Source organism: Cervus elaphus, chromosome 11 (assembly GCF_910594005.1).
Source record: "Cervus elaphus chromosome 11, mCerEla1.1, whole genome shotgun sequence".
Classification (NCBI taxonomy): Eukaryota; Metazoa; Chordata; class Mammalia; order Artiodactyla; family Cervidae; genus Cervus; species Cervus elaphus.
Window position 1 is genome coordinate 13,642,684 of NC_057825.1, and position 18,511 is coordinate 13,661,194.

General features: G+C 44.1%; 1 protein-coding gene across 1 annotated transcript; it reads left to right on the plus strand.

Annotated features, from left to right (window-relative positions):
* The first annotated feature begins 69 nt into the window (after positions 1–69).
* Positions 70–18,480, plus strand: NDUFA8 (NADH:ubiquinone oxidoreductase subunit A8). Its single transcript, XM_043917084.1, has 4 exons — positions 70–223; positions 7,598–7,761; positions 13,254–13,419; positions 18,159–18,480. The coding sequence occupies exons 1-4, from the start codon at positions 173–175 to the stop codon at positions 18,294–18,296; spliced, it is 519 nt and encodes a 172-aa protein (XP_043773019.1). The 5' UTR covers positions 70–172; the 3' UTR covers positions 18,297–18,480.
* The last annotated feature ends 31 nt before the right edge of the window (positions 18,481–18,511 follow it).

Here is an 18,511-nt window from a genome sequence, read left to right on the forward strand (position 1 = left end):
CTGGCTTTGCGCAGGCTCCATGGCTCGCGGTTGGGTAGAGCAGTGCGCTTGCGTGCTGCCGCCGCTGCGCATGCGCAGACGCTAGGTGGCCCTCGGCGGTCGGAAGGGGAGTTCAAGGAGACGGGGGAGACGCGGCAGCGGGCACCTCTTCGGGGTCGCGGCTGCAGCCATCATGCCGGGGATAGTGGAGCTGCCCACTCTGGAGGATCTGAAAGTGCAGGAGGTGAGACTCGTCTGGAGGAAGGCAAGCGGGGCACAGGGCTGCAGCTTCCCTGGCCTAGGCCCAGCCGGGCTTGCACCCAGCGGACCCTGGCCCCGGACCCCGCATCCCAACCCCATGCCCTCAACTTGTACACAGGTTGACCCTCGGGACGTCTCGGGGAGACCCATCCTTCAGTAGCTCGAGAACTCTCCGCTTCCTGGCAGCAACCTGCTTCTCCTTTACGTGAATAATAGTGGTATTTCTTATTAAGCACCAATCAGGGTCCTTTTACTTCATGTCACTTGGTACTCAAACGTCTCTACGAAGTGAGTGTACAGCCCCGGGTGCTAACAGTCGAGGGAGAGAGACAGTCACCTTAAAGTAGCATTGTCGCTGCAGAGTGCATTGGAGTGGAGCTCGAAAGCCGCAGAAAAAGGAGATAGTATTGGAGGCGAATTTGCTAACAGCCTGGGAAAGTGTTTGGTAAAAGAACATTTAAAGCATTCATTTACTCAAGAGCTGTCATGTGAATAATTACCATATGCATATACACTGGAAAACGAGATAGACTCTGACCTCATAGAGTTTATAATCTAATAGGGAAACAGACAGTACAGTTACCGTACAGTGTCGTTAGAGCTATATGAGAAGTGAAGACCGATAATACTAATTATGGCAAACACTAGACTCACACAGGATGCTAACAACAGACATTAATTCATAGACTCCTCCCAGCCAGGTGAGGATATAATTGATCTCTCCATGTTATAGATAAGGTCCTGAGAGAAGTGATTTGCCCATGGTCACACCTCACACCGTAGAGCTACAATATGAACCCAGGTCTGAATTTTAAAGCCATACTTTTAAATGACCATGTTAGGGGCAAAAGCTCAGAAGATCGAGAAGGCTTAGCAGAATTTTGTGTTTTCTGTTTGATGTGACTCTTGGTGGAAAGCAACAATGGCCGAGCCTGGAGAGGTACCTGGGGCTGAGGTAGGGCTGGGTAGCAACTTTGACAGACTGAGCAATTTGGACTTTGGATCCCGTAGGTGAGGTGATGGGGAGATGTGGAAGATTTTTAGGCAAGGAAGTGTCAGAGCAGGACTGGATAATCAGGCTACATTGGAGGAGAAAGAGGAAGATGAAAAATTGCATGCCAAAAATTGTATCACAGGTCCAGTATTAAGTATTTTACCCAGATTACTTCATTTCATCCTATATGCCGGTAAGAATGGCAACTATTATTTTCCTTGGATGAAAGGATTTTTAGCTGTGTTTGGAGACTTTTAAATAAAGTGGGTACTGCCAGCAGTCTGTTTGTTCCTTACCCCATTGTGAATCTGGGTTAAGACTTTGAGTTTCTGTTTCTTCATTGGCACTCTAATTTGGTTCAACAGTCATCTGAGGTTCTGTTTCTTGGACGTGTTCTATTTCTGGAATAAATTTGCCATTAGAGTTCACACAGTTGAATTGAGAAACAGATAATTGCATAAATAATTAAAATGCAGGACATATGATTAAATGCTATGGACGAGGGCAAATATGATTTAAGAAGAGAGTAGGGGACTTCCTGGTGGTCCACTGGTTAGAACTCTGCACTTCCACTACAAAGGTCTTGGGTTCCATCCTTGGTTGGGGAACTGAGATCCCGCCTGCTGGAAGGCAGGGCCAAAAAAAAAAAAAGAGGATTTGAAGTTGTATTTAAATTCTAGGCCTAGCCATTCAGTTACCTTGATTAATCAGTTTTCGCGTTTGCAGACACAGTTATTTTATTTGTTAAATGAAGTGCTTCCAGCTGTCTAATCCTCTGAGGCAGTGAAGGGAACAGAAAACTTCTTGGGCATAATGTGAAACTTGGCTAAATGGCATTTGCAGGATGGTATTTCTAGGCAGAGATGGAGAGAAGAGCTTTCTAAATGAGACAGGATCTGAAAGGTAGGCAGGTGGGACCAAAAGACAGGTCTGGGAACAGTGAGTTCCGGGTGCTAGAGAACAGCCAGTACTTTTTTGAAGTCTGGTGCGTTGAGAAGGCAGAAGGATAGTTGGGATCCAGAAGTCTTTGAATACCTTGTGAGAAACTTAGGCTTTAGTCTGCTGTTCAGCGTGAATCCTTCAAGTGTTTTGTTGCAGATTTAATAGCAGAGTAACATAAGAATTGTCTTTTAGGACAGCAGTTCTGTGAAGAATGATTGAAAGAGAGGAATAAGAAGAGCAAGGGGACCAGTCTTGGTGGCTGTTGAAATAACTGAGGAAGATATTATTGACCCCAATATGATTGGTGACTGTGCTTACAGAGAGGAAAGAACACGTTTATCTAGGATTGATCAGACTTAGCAATGACTTAGATAGCAGAGGCAAGAAAGGTTGAGGAATCAATGTCACATTTGCACCCTGACAATAGGACTGAGGGAGCCAGAAGCGGTGGGTTTGAGAAGCAAGTTAAACCTGTTTTGGACCTCATTGACCTTGGAGTTAATGACACATGCCTATGGTCAACTATTCAGAAGCTTTGGGCAGGAAACTCTTTGGTCACATTGACCATTTTGAATCAAAATAACAGTCAGTATTTATGATGTCTCCTGAGAAATATGGATGCAGGTCAGGAAGCAACAGTTAGAACTAGACATGGAACAGCAGACTAGTTCCAAATTGGGAAAGGAATATGTCAAGGCTGTATATTGTCATCCTGCTTACATGCAGAGTACATCATGTGAAATGCCAGGCTGGATGAAACACAAGATGGAATCAAGATTGCCGGGAGAAATATCAATAACCTCAGATACGTAGCTGACACCACCGTTATGGCAGAAAGCAAAGAAATAAAGAGTCTCTTGATGAAAGTGAAAGAGGAGAGTGAAAAGGTTGGCTTAAAACGCAACATTCAGAAAACTAAGATCATGGTATCCAGTCCCATCACTTCATGGCAAATAGATGGGGAAACAGTGGAAACAGTGAGAGACTTTATTTTGGGGGGCTCCAAAATCACTGCAGATGGTGACTGCAGCCATGAAATTAAAAGATGCTTGCTCCTTGGAAGAAAAGCTATGACCAACCTAGACAGCATATTAAAAAGCAGAGACATTACTTTGCCTTCAAAGGTCCATCTGGTCAAAGCTATGGTTTTTCCAGTAGTCATGTATGGATGTGACAGTTGGGCCGTAAAGAAAGCTGAGTGCCGAAGAATTCATGCTTTTGAACTGTGGTGCTGGAGAATACTCTTGAGAGTCTCTTGGACTACAAGGAGATCCAGCCAGTCAATCCTAAAGGAAATTAGTCCTAAGAATTCATTGGAAGGACTGATGCTGAAGCTGAGACTCTAATACTTTGGCCACCTGATATGGAGGACTGACTCATTGGAAAAGACCCTGATGCTGGGCAAGATTGAGGGCAGGAGGAGAAGAGGACGACAGAGGATGAGATGGTTGCATGGCATCACCGACTCGATGGACATGAGTTTGATCAAGCTCTGGGAGATGGTAAAGGACAGGGAAGCCTGGTGTGCTGCAATCCATGGGGTCGCAAAGAGCCGGACACGACTAAGCGACTGAACTAAACTTATTTACGATGTACTTCTACGCGCTAGGCACTTCATAATATTTTTATGTGTATTGACTCACTTAAGCCTCACAGCAGTTCCATCAGCTGAGTACTGTCATCCTCCATTTTATGTAAAATAAGCAAAATACAAAGCCTAGTATAAATTAAGTACTCCAAAAAGAAAAAAAAGGGTGCAGATAGGGTGTAAGAAAGAGAGAATAGGGCTAGAAGGTTGCTTGTAGATCATGGGACTTGTTCTGCCCCCCTTTCCACACCTGCAGACTGTATAAACCTGGTGTGCAGTGAGGCTGTTGCGGGGATAGATAAGGAAGGGCGTTGAAATTTTGTGTTCTTTTGAGACAAAGGGAGCTGAATGGATCTGAGAGGGTATTCACCGTAAGCAGCTGTGCAGGGATGTGGTTTCTGCTGGAACTCAAATCAGTCTTAGTGAAGAAGCAGGTGAGGGCTGTTGGCGACATCAGTGGTCGTGATGCAGTGGCACGTGGCCTGGTGGGAGGTCGCAGTCTCTTGCCAGCTCTGTGCTTGCCACTGACGTGCCGTGCCATCTTGAGCACGTGGGTCCTCTTCCTCAGGAAATGAGTTCAGTGAGTTCTCAGCCCTGATTTCCCTGTGACGGGGCATCTATTACGTGCTCAGCAGCATGGGCATACCTAGACTGGGATAAGACATTTGTAAGGAAGTAAAGCAAAGAAAGCCATAGACTTTTGGTGGCATGGTAGCTGTGGAAGCATCGGAGTAATTAAATCAGCCGTTTAAAGATGTTCTAAGGCATTCAACAAGGAAATCAGTATAGCTAACTTAATTTAGAAAATATATTAGGCTTTAAAAATAGTTTGTCTTGATTTTTAGTCTCCCAGCTCTCTATAGGTAATATAGCAAGCAAGCATGTACCACTCAACTAACTGAAATAAACTGTCATCAAAAACTGGAATACAAAATTTTAACAGATGTGCAAATGAGCTTATTAGAATTGTCATGGCAAATTTCACTTCCATCCTAAATTCATCTCTGCTTTGATAATTTTAACGGTTGTAATATTAGTGTAGTGTTAGTCGCCCGCTCAGTCATGTCTGACTCTTGGACCTCATAGGCTGTAGCCCTCCAGACTCCTCTGTCCATGGAATTCTCCAGGCAAGAATACTGGAGTGGGTAGCCATTCTCTTCTCCAGGGGATCTTCCCAACCCAGGGATCAAACCCAGGTCTCTTGCATTGCAGGCAGAGTCTTTACCATCTGAGCCACCGGGAAAGCCCATGTAATAGTAGTCACAACCATAACTTTATTCTCTTCCTATAGTGTTTAGATGAATTATCTTTTCTTGTCTTTGGTCTTATTAAAAATAGTAATAACCTAGGCTGTGTGAAATTTGTAAAAAAATGAAATAAAAATTTTATTATTATAAATATTATAAAATATTCTCATGCAAAAATTCTTGATAAATATTTACAAATCAAATCCAGTGGTATCTTAAGGCATAATGCATGAGGACAGACTAGATTTTATTCTAGTACACTGGATCAATTTTAGAAAATCTGTTAATGCTCTACATGACATGTATAGATTAATGAAAAAGAAATCTGAAAATTTCAGTCTTTCCTGGTGGAGGAATCAGCAGTGAAACAAAGCCAGTCATGATTAGAAAGAAACTTCCCTAATGAGGAACATGTAGGCAAGTATATCCCAGACACCAACAGCCCTTATCATACCAAACTATCTAAAAGTTGGGAACAAAGCGGGGAAGCCTGCCGTCATTGCTGTTTGTCTGTATCATTCTGGAAGTTCTGGTCAGAGCATTAAGAGAGGAAAAGAGAAGAGGAAGGAAAAGAAGTGTCAGAGAGGAGGGCTTCCCTGGGGGCTCAGACCGTAAAGAATCCAACTGCAATGTGGGAGACCTGGGTTCGATCCCTGGGTGGGAAAGATCTCCCGGAGGAGGGCATGGCAACCCACTCCAGTATTCTTGCCTGGAGAATCCCCATGGACAGAGGAGCCTGGCAGGCTATGGTCACAAAGAGTCAGACATGACTGAGCGACTAAGCACATCAGAGAAGAAGGGTGGCAGTTTTTATTTGTACATGGAAGCTTTTCTGTTAATCCCCTTGAATTTCCTATCAGAACTGAAGAGAGTTAGTGAACTATGGCTGTAGAGAAGATACATTGTACAGACTAGCAATAACTAACTTGAAAATGTAAGGGAAATATAACCTATCTAGAGAGTATCCAAAATATGAGAACATTGAGAAATAAATAAGAAATATGCAAGATTCCTGTATGGGAAACTAATTTTAACCGAGGGAAATGAGGATGAGCTAACTGGAGAGACATACTGATAACTATGTTCTGGATGAGAAGGCATTGTCCAGATAGTCTTAACCTCTCCTGTAACTATTACATCCCTTGCTGGGGTGAGTGCTATGCACCAGGTGTAAAAGCCAGCGGTGCCCTCAGAGAGCCCCTTCCACACAACCAGCCCCCTGGCTGCACCAGCCTCATCTCCCCACTCCTGGTCCACACTTCCTCCTTCAGCCACACAAACCCAGTCTCTCCATCCCATCCTCTCCAGGCCTCTGTGTCAGGGGTTTCCTTCCCATGGCCAGAAAACCTGCCCCCCGCCCCCCAGTTTCTCTTTCTGCTCTCGTTCGCCAGCTGCCATCACAAGCCAAGTATTTAATGCCTCGTTTTACCCTGTCTTGTTCTCATTTGTGACAGCTCCTTCTGCTTAGCACTGTTTTCAGTGCTTGGTGGACCATGGTAAATATCACCTTAATTAGAATTTAGGGAGGATGGACATCTTTACAGTAGTGGACCTCTGTTGAAAACAAAACCCCTGCCTTCTTGAAGCTTACCTTCCAGTGGTCACAGATCGAGTGACTGCCGGGGCTAGCTTATCTAAGGTGATCAGGGAGAGACTCTCTGGGGAGATAAAATGTGAGCAGAGACCCAGTATTGTAAAAGTGCCCTTTCCAGTCTAATTTGATATATAACTAGACTTAGCACGATTGCAATGCAAACTATCTGGGGAGGGGTGTTCATCTGTAAGAACAGCTGGACCAGTTTTGTAAAGGAGGGCTGGTGAGGAGGAGGGTCTTCCCAGACAACAAACAGTAATTAAAACTGCCGTGGTACTGGTACCGGAAGAGGTGGTACGGAAAAGAGGCCAGCGGGACCCCCTCTGCAGCAGCTGCTAGGCAGGCTCTGGGCTGTATGGTGAGCTGGCTGCGGCTACTCTGTGCTTCTCGAGAAACTGCTGGGCTGCGAGTGAGAAGACTGGGCTAGCTGTGGGAATGGCTGCCTTGAATACACTCTAAACTTCACAAAGTCCACAAATGCAGTACTTTATTCTTAATAATAACTTGCTGGACTATAGGCTCTTACTGGCCTCTTGCGGTCTCTAATCTGTGATTCTGTCATCTTCTGGAAATTTTACATGTCTTTCCACTTTTATTCTTGGAAAGGAGACTCATCCAACGCTCCTCAGGGTTAGTTCCTTCCCTTACATCCCCAAAGCCTCCATCTCCCTGCAGAGTTCCGCTTTCTGTCTCACAAAGGTCTAAGGATTCTTTGGGGGCTGCCGTTCCCTTATGTCTAAAGTGGGAGTTGTTGATATCAGCCTGATGAGATTATCACAAAGGTGTGAAAATCACACGCATGAAAGAGCTCTGTGGTCTTGGAAGTGCCATGGATCCTAAGGGATTGTTACGGGAGTCCCTATCTTTAGTTTTCTGGGCCAAGTCAGAACAAGGCTACCTTCCTGTTCCTTCTGTCTTGATCTCAAGGTGAGGCTGAGGACCTGGTGTTCTGGTCACGAATCTGTGGCCCTTCTCCCCGTCCCTCTCCCCAGGTGAAAGTCAGTTCGTCTGTGCTGAAGGCTGCGGCCCATCACTATGGCGCTCAGTGCGACAAGCCCAACAAGGAGTTCATGCTGTGCCGGTGGGAAGAGAAGGACCCCCGGCGGTGCCTAGAGGAAGGCAAGCTTGTCAACCAGTGTGCCCTGGAGTTCTTCAGGTACGATCTTTTCACCTAAGTGCTGGTGGGTTGAAACATCAAGGTGTGTGTTATCTTGGTGAACTTCCAGCTCAGTTAGGTGGAAGGATAGTTTTACTAATTCTGGTAGGAAATAGAAGGCTTTGCAATCAGATAGACCACTGTAAAGCTCACAATAAATGATACTTATTTTTGTTATTTGTTTGTATTATTTGTTATTATATGTTCTTTTTCTTTTTTAATTTTTTTTGAAGTTGAGTTGATTTACACTGTTAATGTGACATTATACAGTGTTACTGATTTCTGCCGTCCAGCACAGTTATACATATGTGTTCTTTTTTTAATATTCTTTTCTGTTATAGTTTATCACAGAATATTGACTATAGTTCCCTGTGCTGTACAGTAGTATCTTGTTTTTTATCCATCCCATATATAATAACTTGCATTTCTATATCTGTGAGTCTGTTTCATAGATGTGTTCATTTGTGGACACATCTAAAACACTGTATTTCAGATCCTGCATATAAGTGATATCACACAGTATTTGTCTCTGTCTGTCTGACGTCACTTAGTTTAATCTCTAGGTCTCTCTTTGTGTTATTGCAAATGGCATTATTTCATTCTCTTTTATGACTGAGTAGGATTCCATTGTCATCCCACTCCAGTGTTCTTGCCTGGAGAATCCCAGGGATGGCGGAGCCTGGTGGGCTGCCGTCTGTGGGGTCGCACAGAGTCGGACACGACTGAAGTGACTTAGCAGCAGCAGCAGTAGGATTCCATTGTACGGGCTTCCCCGGTGGTACTAGTGGTAAAGCACCCACCTGTCATCGCAGGAGACATAAGGGATGCGGTTCAATCCCTGGGTCTGGAAGATCCCCTGGAAGAGGGCATGGCAGCACACTCCCGCATTCTTGCTTGGAGAATCCCATGGACAGAGGAGCCTGATGAGCTGCAGTCCATGGGGTCACAAAGAGTCGGACACAACTGAAGCAACTTAGCATGCAGGATTCCATTGTATATACACACATACACACTCACGCACCCCACATCTTTATCTGTTCATCTGTTGATGGACATTTAGGTTGTTTTCCATGTCGTGTCTATTGTGAATATTAGCACCTTCTTTAATCTCTGTGAATCACAATTTCCAAACTAGAGTAATACCTGTCATATATGATTGTTGTGAGAAATTTGAAAAGGCACATAAAAGCAACCTAGAACACTGCTTGCTAGCTATCAGGCATTCACTAGTTTGTTATCATTATTATAAGTGCAGGACACACAGTTATGATGGAAAGGAAGGTGTGTTTAGAGTCAAATGTTTAGATAGGCCACTATACTTAGTACTATAAGTAGAAAAATTCCAAATTGTAATTGTAGAAAAATGTTTTAACAACCATATTAGCCAAAACTCAAAGGGACAGAAACTGAATTCATAGGGAGTTGACTCAAGTGTCAAGTCCAGAAATAGGATTGGCATCAGGCAGGGCTGGATCCAAGGGCTTAAATAATTTCATAACTACTTGGTGTCTTTTTGCGTCACCTCTTCTCCCCTCAGTTTCTTAGTTCTGCTATTCTCTATCAAACTCATTTTGAGAGACTTCCTTGCTGTAGCAGAAATGGCCTCCAGCCACTCCAAGCTTCTAGGCTCCTTACTTAGCAGACCCAGATGGAGTGCCAACCAGTAGCATGAGCTGGGGTCCGTGGAACTGAGTCTCGTTGTCCTGGCTGATCAACTTCATGTACGTGTCTCTGAATCAGTTAGGTTTTGAGAGATAAAATACTGTGACTGGTCAGGCCTTGCCTTAAGTGGGGAGTAGACTGACTCATCTGAATCACATTGCCAAGCCATAGGGAGGGGTTGTTCCCCAAAGGAGAATTCGAAGGATGTTCCAGAAGAATGGGGAATGACTGCTGGCTAGACAAACGAACAGATGTCCCCTACAGTGACGTAAGAACTGTTCACACAATAGCTGTTTTCCTTCTTTCTTGCTTTTGCTATCTTTGTCCACATGCAGAGATATCTTTGTACTTAAAGTCATAGTGTGTGTATTCATTGGAAATACTCATTTTTCTCTTGAAACTATTGGAAACATTCTTTCAAGTTGCTCCCTCTTTGTGATCATCATTTTTAATGGCTGTCTAATATTCCACTGATAGATAAACCAGCCATAATGTACCTCATGATTCTGGTTACTAAACATCATTGTCGATTTCCGTTTTTGATTGTTTTGGATAAATCTGCAGTGGTTACATTTGTATAGAGATCATTTTCATTTTTTAATTGATTCATTGGCATATATTTCCCAGCAATGAGATTATTCTTTTAAAGGCTTTGAACATGTTTTATGGCTCTTGAATTACAGTTGCCCTGTCTTTTGAAGTTGGATCAGTTTATGCTGTACTCAGCACTGTACTCTGGTATCCTTCATCAGCATTGCATTTGATTTAAATATTAGATAGGTACAAAATGGTATTTTACTCCTGTTTGAATTTGTATTCATTTGATTGCTAATAAGGTAGAATGTGTATTTATTTGAAAGCTTTTTATTTTCTAAGAACTTTGGCAAAGCATTTTTCCTTTGCCTCAAAGACAGTATATATAAGTGAGAAATGTTTGGATTTCACGAGCTTCCAGTATGCTGAAGTTGCCTGCTGTTACGAGCTAATAGATAATTATCTGTTCATGTAGGTGCCAGGGTAGCAGAATCCAGATCACAGCCCTCAGTACCAGAGTGATGGTTTACACCCTTCTTGGCCTCCCTGGTAGCTCAGACGGTAAAGCGTCTGCCTACAATGCGGGAGACCCGGGTTCGATCCCTGGGTCGGGAAGATCTCCTGGAGAAGGAAATGGCAACCCACTCCAGTATTCTTGCCTGGAAAATCCCATGGACTGAGGATCCTGGTAGGCTACAGTCCATGGGGTCGCAAAGAGTCGGACACGACTGAGCGACTTCACTTTAACTTTCTGCCACAGCATATTGGAGGAGTCCAAAGTTCCAACTGGTCATGCCAGCTCACTACCAAGCGTGATTCTCAAGTCCAGGTTTTGTTCAGTTGCTCAGTCGTGTCTGACTCTTTGCAACCCCATGGACTGCATGCAGCACGCCAGGCTTCCCTGTCCATCACCATCTCCCAGAGCTTACTCAAACTCATGTCCATTATTCAGTGATGCCATCCAGCCATTTCATCCTCTGTCGTCCCCTTCTCCTCCTGCCTTCAGTCTTTCCCAGCATCAGGGTCTTTTCCAGTGAGTCGGCTCTTGGCATCAGGTGGCCAAAGTATTGGAGCTTCAGCTTCAGCATCAGTCCTTGCTGTGAATATTCAGGGTTGATTTCCTTTAGGATGGGCTGGTTTGATCTTTCTGTCCAAGGGACTCTCAAGAGTCTTCTCCAGCACCACAGCTCAAAGGCATCAATTCTTTGGTGCTCAGCCTTTTTTATTATCCTGCTCTCACATCCATATGTGACTACTGGAAAAACCATGGCTTTGATTCTGTGGACCTTTGTAGGCAAAGTAATGTCTCTACTTTTTAATATGCTGTCTAGGTTTGTCATTACTTTTCTTCCAAGGAGCAAGCAGCTCCTTTGATTTCCTGGCTGCAGTCACTGTCCACAGTGATTTTGGAGCCCAGGTAAATAGTGTGTCCCTGTTTCCATTGTTTCCCATCTGTTTGCCATGAAGTGATGGGATCAGATGCCATGATCTTCGTTTTTTGAATGTTGAGTTTTAAGCCAGCTTTTTTATTATCCTCTGTCACCTTCATCAAGAGGCTCTTTAGTTCCTGGTTCCTTTAGTCAAGGTTAGTGGGGTGCAGTTTTGTGTACCGTAGAAGTCTAGGTTAGTGAGACTACAGATAACCCCAAAAAGCTCCCTAGGCTTTGACATTCCTTCTTCCTTCCTGTTATACCTCTTGTCACCCTCCAAAGAGGATTCTCAAAACACCTGGAAGAGTGTAAGAAACTGATATCCATTGGTTGCCTTACAGGAGTGGGACTGAGCAGCGATGAAAAGCCAGTTTTTCTTTTGTATTTTCTTCAGCCACTGCTGAAGTTCTTATATTAAATATGATTCCTGCGTTCACTGTAGCTAGGTTCTTGGAAAATGATGAGTAAGTTCTTCATTATTATTCCAACAGGGGAAGGAGGCACTCTATGCTTCTTCCACTGCCTCAGATAGATAGCCTTTTACATAAAATAACAGTATTTTATCCTTGCCTGAATTTGCATTTATTTGATTACTAGCAACGCTGAATGGTAAGAGAAGGGGAATTTTGCAAAATAATGAAGGCTTATCCCTTTCATACACAAGTTACTTTTTCTTCAACCACTTTTGGTGACCACAAAATGAATTATATTCTATGTTGCTTCTTAAGAGAGCAAATATAGTTTAACTTTCTTATTAATGATAAGAATTAATCTCTGTTTTTTGTTCAGTGCACAAATAGAATGACGTCCTTGAGCTTTGGAGGTGTGGAGGGTGGTCTGCCTCCACACTGATTGACCCCCAGGATCAGAAGATCCTTGTCAATTTGTGAATTTGCTTTTTATAATTCTATCTCCTCCTTTGTCATTGTCTGTCACCTCTGACTTCTGTGAGCACCACGTCTCTGAGTATGCCTCCCTCTCTTCTAAAATTTCAAAGCTGGTAAACTTTAGAATTAGATCTAAGGGGAATAAATAGGTCCCAAGTGAGGAGTTATCTGAGGAAAATATATACACCTTAGACCTTTTTTGGTTTTAAAAATATTTATTTATTAATGTATTTAGCTGTGTCGGGTCTTAGTTGCAGCACGTTGGATCTAGTTCTGAATCCGGGCCCCCTGCATTGGGAGCGTGGAGTCTTAGCCACTAGACTACAGGGGAGTCCCAGGTGACAGTCTTTTGGCAATTCTTTTCATTTGTTTTTGCTGTACAAAGAAATTAGGTCGTATGCCTCAGATCTTTTTTTACGTATTGGTCCTCAACCTGAGGATCTCCAGGTTGCCTTGCAGGTGAGGTAAGAGTACTCTCATACCTTTCAGAAAGCAAGGCTGTGTGTTTGCGGTCTGTATCAAATTTTTCCCCACTTTTTTGTTTTTCATGGTTCTGCAAAGAGCTGCCCCTAACCAAGGGCTTCCCAGCTGGCGCAGTGGAAAAGAAAATGCGTGTCAGTGCAGGAGACCCAGGAGATGCGGGTTTGATCCCTGGGTCAGGAATAGGAAATGGCAACCCTCTCCAGTATTCTTGCCTGGAAAATTCCAATGGACGGAGGAGCCTGGCAGGCTGTGGTCCACGAGGTCGCAAAGAATCAGACATGACTGGGTGCACGCATGCATGTGTGCACGCGCGCGCGCGCACACACACACAAACACACACACGCACACACCTAACCAAGCCCACACACACACACACACACACGCACGCACACGCACACACACACACACACACACTCCTAACCAAGTCCACACACGCACGCACGCACGCACACGCACACACACACACACACACTCCTAACCAAGCCCTCTTTTCCAGGCAGATAAAGCGGCACTGTGCGGAGCCTTTTACGGAGTACTGGACCTGCATTGATTACTCCGGCCTGCAGCTATTTCGTCGCTGTCGCAAACAGCAGGCACAGTTTGACGAGTGTGTGCTGGATAAACTGGGCTGGGTGCGGCCGGACCTGGGGGAGCTGTCAAAGGTAACATGGTTTCCTGCTGGTCTCTCTCTCACTGAGGGTGGGGAAAGGCAGGAGGAGGTCCAGAAAGGGTCTTCTGTGAGTTCAAGTCTGATGTGACAGATCCAAACTGACCAGTCAGCTCAGCTAGGGAGTGATTACCCACAGCCAAGTTTACTTAACAGAAATGCTCCTTTCCATAGATCTGTCAGCATGTGCAGGTTTTTTTTTTTGGTTAATTACTAATAGCTAACTGAAGAACAGAAGGGAGTAGATGAGGATAAAGTGTTTAAGGGGCTCGGTCAGTTGAAAACATTGAGGTTATTATGGGGAAATGGGTTTGAGGTTATGCCTGATTTTTCAGGAGCATACCTGAGATTTTTTTTTTTTTAAGTCATGCCTGTAGTTTTAAAAGCGTGTTTTCCTACTTTCTCCTTTATTTCCTGTCTCAGCTGTGACACCACCATCTGTTGAAACCTCAGAGCTAGGAGAAACCTGAACATCTCTTTTCTTCACTTTGCCCTCTGTCTTCCTTTATCCAGTCCTCAATTCTTTAGATCAGCATCTCCTTGAATATTATTTTGAATCCTCACACTGTCCTTATTTCTTGAATGGGAGTGCTTAGCTGGGCTACAGGAGCTTGTGGGAGGGCAGGGTGGATGACTGTAGGCATGATCTGTGTGGAAAATAAATATGACTTTCCATTAAAAAAAAACCACAACTTTTCACAGGGGCTTCCTATTTGCTCATAAAACTGAGCATCCCCTCTGTATCCTGAGACGCAAGGCCCTTTGTGATCTGAACCATCCCTGCTTCTTAAGCATTGTCTCCCCCATTCCTTCTGGGAAGCATAGGTGGCAAGGCATGGCAGGAAAGACTGGTTTGAAAGGAGACTGAAAGTAGGTTTGAATCTTAGTTTCATGACTTCATTGCTCTGGGATCTTGAGCGAATTGCTAAACATCTCCTCTCCTACCACAGTTATAAGATGGGACCAGTATTAGTCCCTGTTTTTCTGTGGGGATTAAGCTAAGGAGGCTATGTGAAGCCCCAGCATAGTGTCGGCACACAGGCCCATAATTATTAATGTTCGTTCCCTTCCCTTTGTGTGTGGCATCTGTGGATGATAGTTGGGTCTTACGCTTGTTGCCAGAAGTAGAGGAATGGTTTAGCAATTCTATTTTTTTGGTATGTGGCAAATCTTTACTTCAGGTACCTTCTTTTACTTCAGTGAACAACTTATTTATTTTTACTTTGAAAAATTTTTATTGAAATATAGTTGATTTACAGTGCTGGATTAGTTTCAGGCATACAGTAAAGTGATTCAGTTATACATGTATATTAATATATATATTCTTTTTTTAAAAAACATTCTCATCATTATATGCTGTTATAGTGTACTGAGTATAATTCCCTGTGCTAAGCAATAGGTCCTTGTTGGTTGTCTGTTTTATGTATAGTAGTGTATATATTCTGATCCAAAGTGAGCAAATTATTTTTATTTATTTTTTTAAGAAATATATATTTTTATTTACTATTTATTTACTTTGGTTGCGCTGAGTCTTGGTAATGTGGCACATGGGATCTTCCATCGTCTTTCCTGTACACAAGATCGTTTAGTTACGGCACGCAGGATCTAGTTCCCTGACCAGGGATTGGACCTGGGCCCCGGCCTTGGGAGCTCAGAGTATTTTTTTTTTTTTTAGCTTTGACGCCTCCACTGATTTTTTTTTTCCATTTATTTTTATTTGTTGGAGGCTAATTACTTTACAATATTGTAGTGGTTTTTGTCATACATTGACATGAATCAGCCATGGAGTTACATGTATTCCCCATCCCGATCCCCCCTCCCACCTCCCTCTCCACCCGATCCCTCTGGGTCTTCCCAGTGCACCAGGCCTGAGCACTTGTCTCATGCATCCAACCTGGGCTGGTGATCTGTTTCACCCTTGATAGTATACTTGTTTCAATGCTGTTCTCTCAGATCATCCCACCCTCACCTTCTCCCACAGAGTCCAAAAGTCTGTTCTGTATTTCTGTGTCTCTTTTTCTGTTTTGCATATAGGGTTATCGTTACCATCTTTCTAAATTCCATATATATGTGTTAGTATACAGTATTGGTCTTTTTCTTTCTGGCTTACTTCACTCTGTATAATGGGCTCCAGTTTCATCCATCTCATTAGAACTGATTCAAATGAATTCTTTTTAATGGCTGAGTAATATTCCATGGTGTATATGTACCACAGCTTCCTTATCCATTTGTCTGCTGATGGGCATCTAGGTTGCTTCCATGTCCTGGCTATTATAAACAGTGCTGCGATGAACATTGGGGTGCACGTGTCTTTTTCAGATCTGGTTTCCTTGGTGTGTATGCCCAGCAGTGGGATTGATGGGTCATATGGCAGTTCTATTTCCAGTTTTTTAAGAAATCTCCACTCTGTTCTCCATAGCGGCTGTATTAGTTTGCATTCCCACCAACAGTGTAAGAGGGTTCCCTTTTCTCCACACCCTCTCCAGCATTTATTGCTTGTAGACTTTTGGATAGCAGCCATCCTGACTGGCATGTAATGGTACCTCATGGGAGCTCCGAGTCTTATACACTGGACCACCAGGGAAGTCTCCCAAGTTATTTTGAATAGTTGATAATTTTAAGTTGGAAAGTGGTAGAACTTTTACATCTAATAAAGAAAACTGCCTTTTCTCATTTCTGTCTCATGAAAGAATTTACAAATCATGCTGTTAAGAAAGTATATTTATTCCTGAATCTTTGTATTAAATACCTTTTAAAGAAAGCCTTGAAAAGAAAAAGGTATTGTTATCTGAACTCTTTCCAAAGTGTATTTCATTAAGAGGATTACTAGCTTTAGTTATACTTCAGTTCAGTCTCTAGGAAGGGTCATAACGCTGAACAAAGTCTGTACTTCAGCATCACTCACTCATGCGTCTGGGTCCCTGCCCTCCCGCGTGCTCCCAGTGAATTCCTCATCCAATCTCAGCTCAGGGGTCGGGTCTATCTGTGAAGTTTCTGGCTTTCCTAGGTAGGGTTGCGCGCTCTCGCCCATAATTCATCGCCCTGATAATATTAATTTTGAAAATAACTAATGGAGCATCTGCTCCAAACATCAGGCAGTTCACGTGTGTTATTCTAATAACCCTGGGAGCTACTGTTGGCCCCGTTTACAGATGGGAAATTGAAAGTTCAGTCAGATCCCCAAGGTCGTTTACCTAGTAATTAGTTTGACCACGTGCTTCTGCTCCTTCTGTTTTGAGTCTGGTGCAGAAGAGGAAGTTGTTTCATTGTCCTTTCCACAGTAATTTGTCCTTTAAAGGGGCCCTTTTATTTTCTCTAGTTTTATTTCACAGACATCTTGAATTCCTTAAAGGAGCTTCAAATGCCAGCTGGAGGCATTTGGAATACTCTTTCAAGCAACAAGGAACCATTAGTGATCTCTAATTATAGCGGAGAGATGAGAAAACTGTTTTAAAAGCAAATGAAAAACTATTCTGGACTTGTAGTCAGAAAACTGGAGTTCTAGCTCCAGCTCTGACATTTACAGTGTCCTGATCTTAGACAAGCCAGCATCTCTGCTCCTCTTCTATGGACTGGAGATAATTATACCTCGGAGGGTGGTTATAATAAGAATTGTGAGACTGTGTCCATGAAAGCTTTGTTCACAACAAATGGTGTTTGAATTTGTACATCTGTGAAGATTGATCTGGTTGTATCACACGGGGCGGCTTGGGAGACCACTAGATAGTAAGACCGTTAATAACCGTGGCCTTCCGTCTTTCTGCTTCTCTGGGCCCGTTTCCTTATCTTTATAGTGAGAACAGCTTCTCCTGGGTTTCTGATGGAGACTTGTGTGGGCTAATGTGGGTATAAAATTCTGTCCTCCTCTCCCCTTGGACCCCAGTTCTGTGCTCTGCCCTCACCCGGCCTGTGGGCTCAGCACCCCCAGTCTCGCTTTTGCACGCTCTGTCCTGGCCTGCAGACGTGATTAAGTTCTTCCTTGCTCCAGTAACATTTGTTGCCACTGGATTAAAATTCAAACATCTTTGCATATTGTTCATCGCCCTTCATCATCTGGCCCCTGCCTCCCAGCGTCCTGCGACATGTAAAAAGCACAGGCCCTGGAGCAGGCAGATCTGGCTTCAAATCCTGGTGCTTCCAGTGTTGGCCTGGTGACCCCAGGGAGCCTGCAGGTCGACTCTGAGGAGTGTCAGCCTGAGCTGGAATAATGTCGTCTTCAACAACAGGACCAGGCGCACCGCCTGTCCTTCGGCTGTTCTAAGGACGTGCGTCCCTCCCTCTTTGTACTCTTGGTTTACTTGGAAGGTCTTTTCCTTTCTGCCTTCCTGATTGGTTCCTACTCACCCTTCAAGATGGAGCTAAATACTCCCCCTTCAGAAATAGTTGGGGCCCCTGCAGGACAGCAGGTGGGTGGAGGTCCTGCTCCTCCCGCCCCCGCCCCCCTCCCCCATGACTTGCCTGGGAAGCCCCTGGGGATGGCCTGTCTGGCTCCTGCATCGAGGACTGTGTGAATCTTGTTCCCTTTTGTATCCTAACTTCTTCCACATGGAATGGCGCAAAGTAGGCATGCTTCAGTATGTATTCAGGGTGAAGTGTGATGTGCTTAGGGCTTCTATGAGGAGTGGCTGGGGCCACCGGGGCAGAGAGGAGACCCGGAGACCCGGGAGGTGTGTTTGTGGTCACAGCTGCTGCACCTGACTCTCAGCTTCCCTTTTCCTCTTCCTCCCTCCGCAGGTCACCAAAGTGAAAACAGACCGGCCCTTACCAGAGAATCCCTATCACTCAAGAGCAAGGCCAGAGCCCAACCCCGAGGTGGAAGGTGATCTGAAGCCCGCCAGGCACGGCAGCCGTCTCTTTTTCTGGACCATGTGAAGATGGGTCCGTGGCCCCACACCCAGGCACGCACCCAGGCAGCAGGCAGTGAAAACTCTCCCGCCGTTTGCATCAACCGATAGAGGGCTTTTTCCGGGATCACAAACATTAACCAAAACATTAATTTATGTGACTTGGCAGTTATTCTATACCATTTCCTGCCCATTAAAAATTTTAAAGGAAACAGTTGTATTTTATTATGTTTTCTATAACCT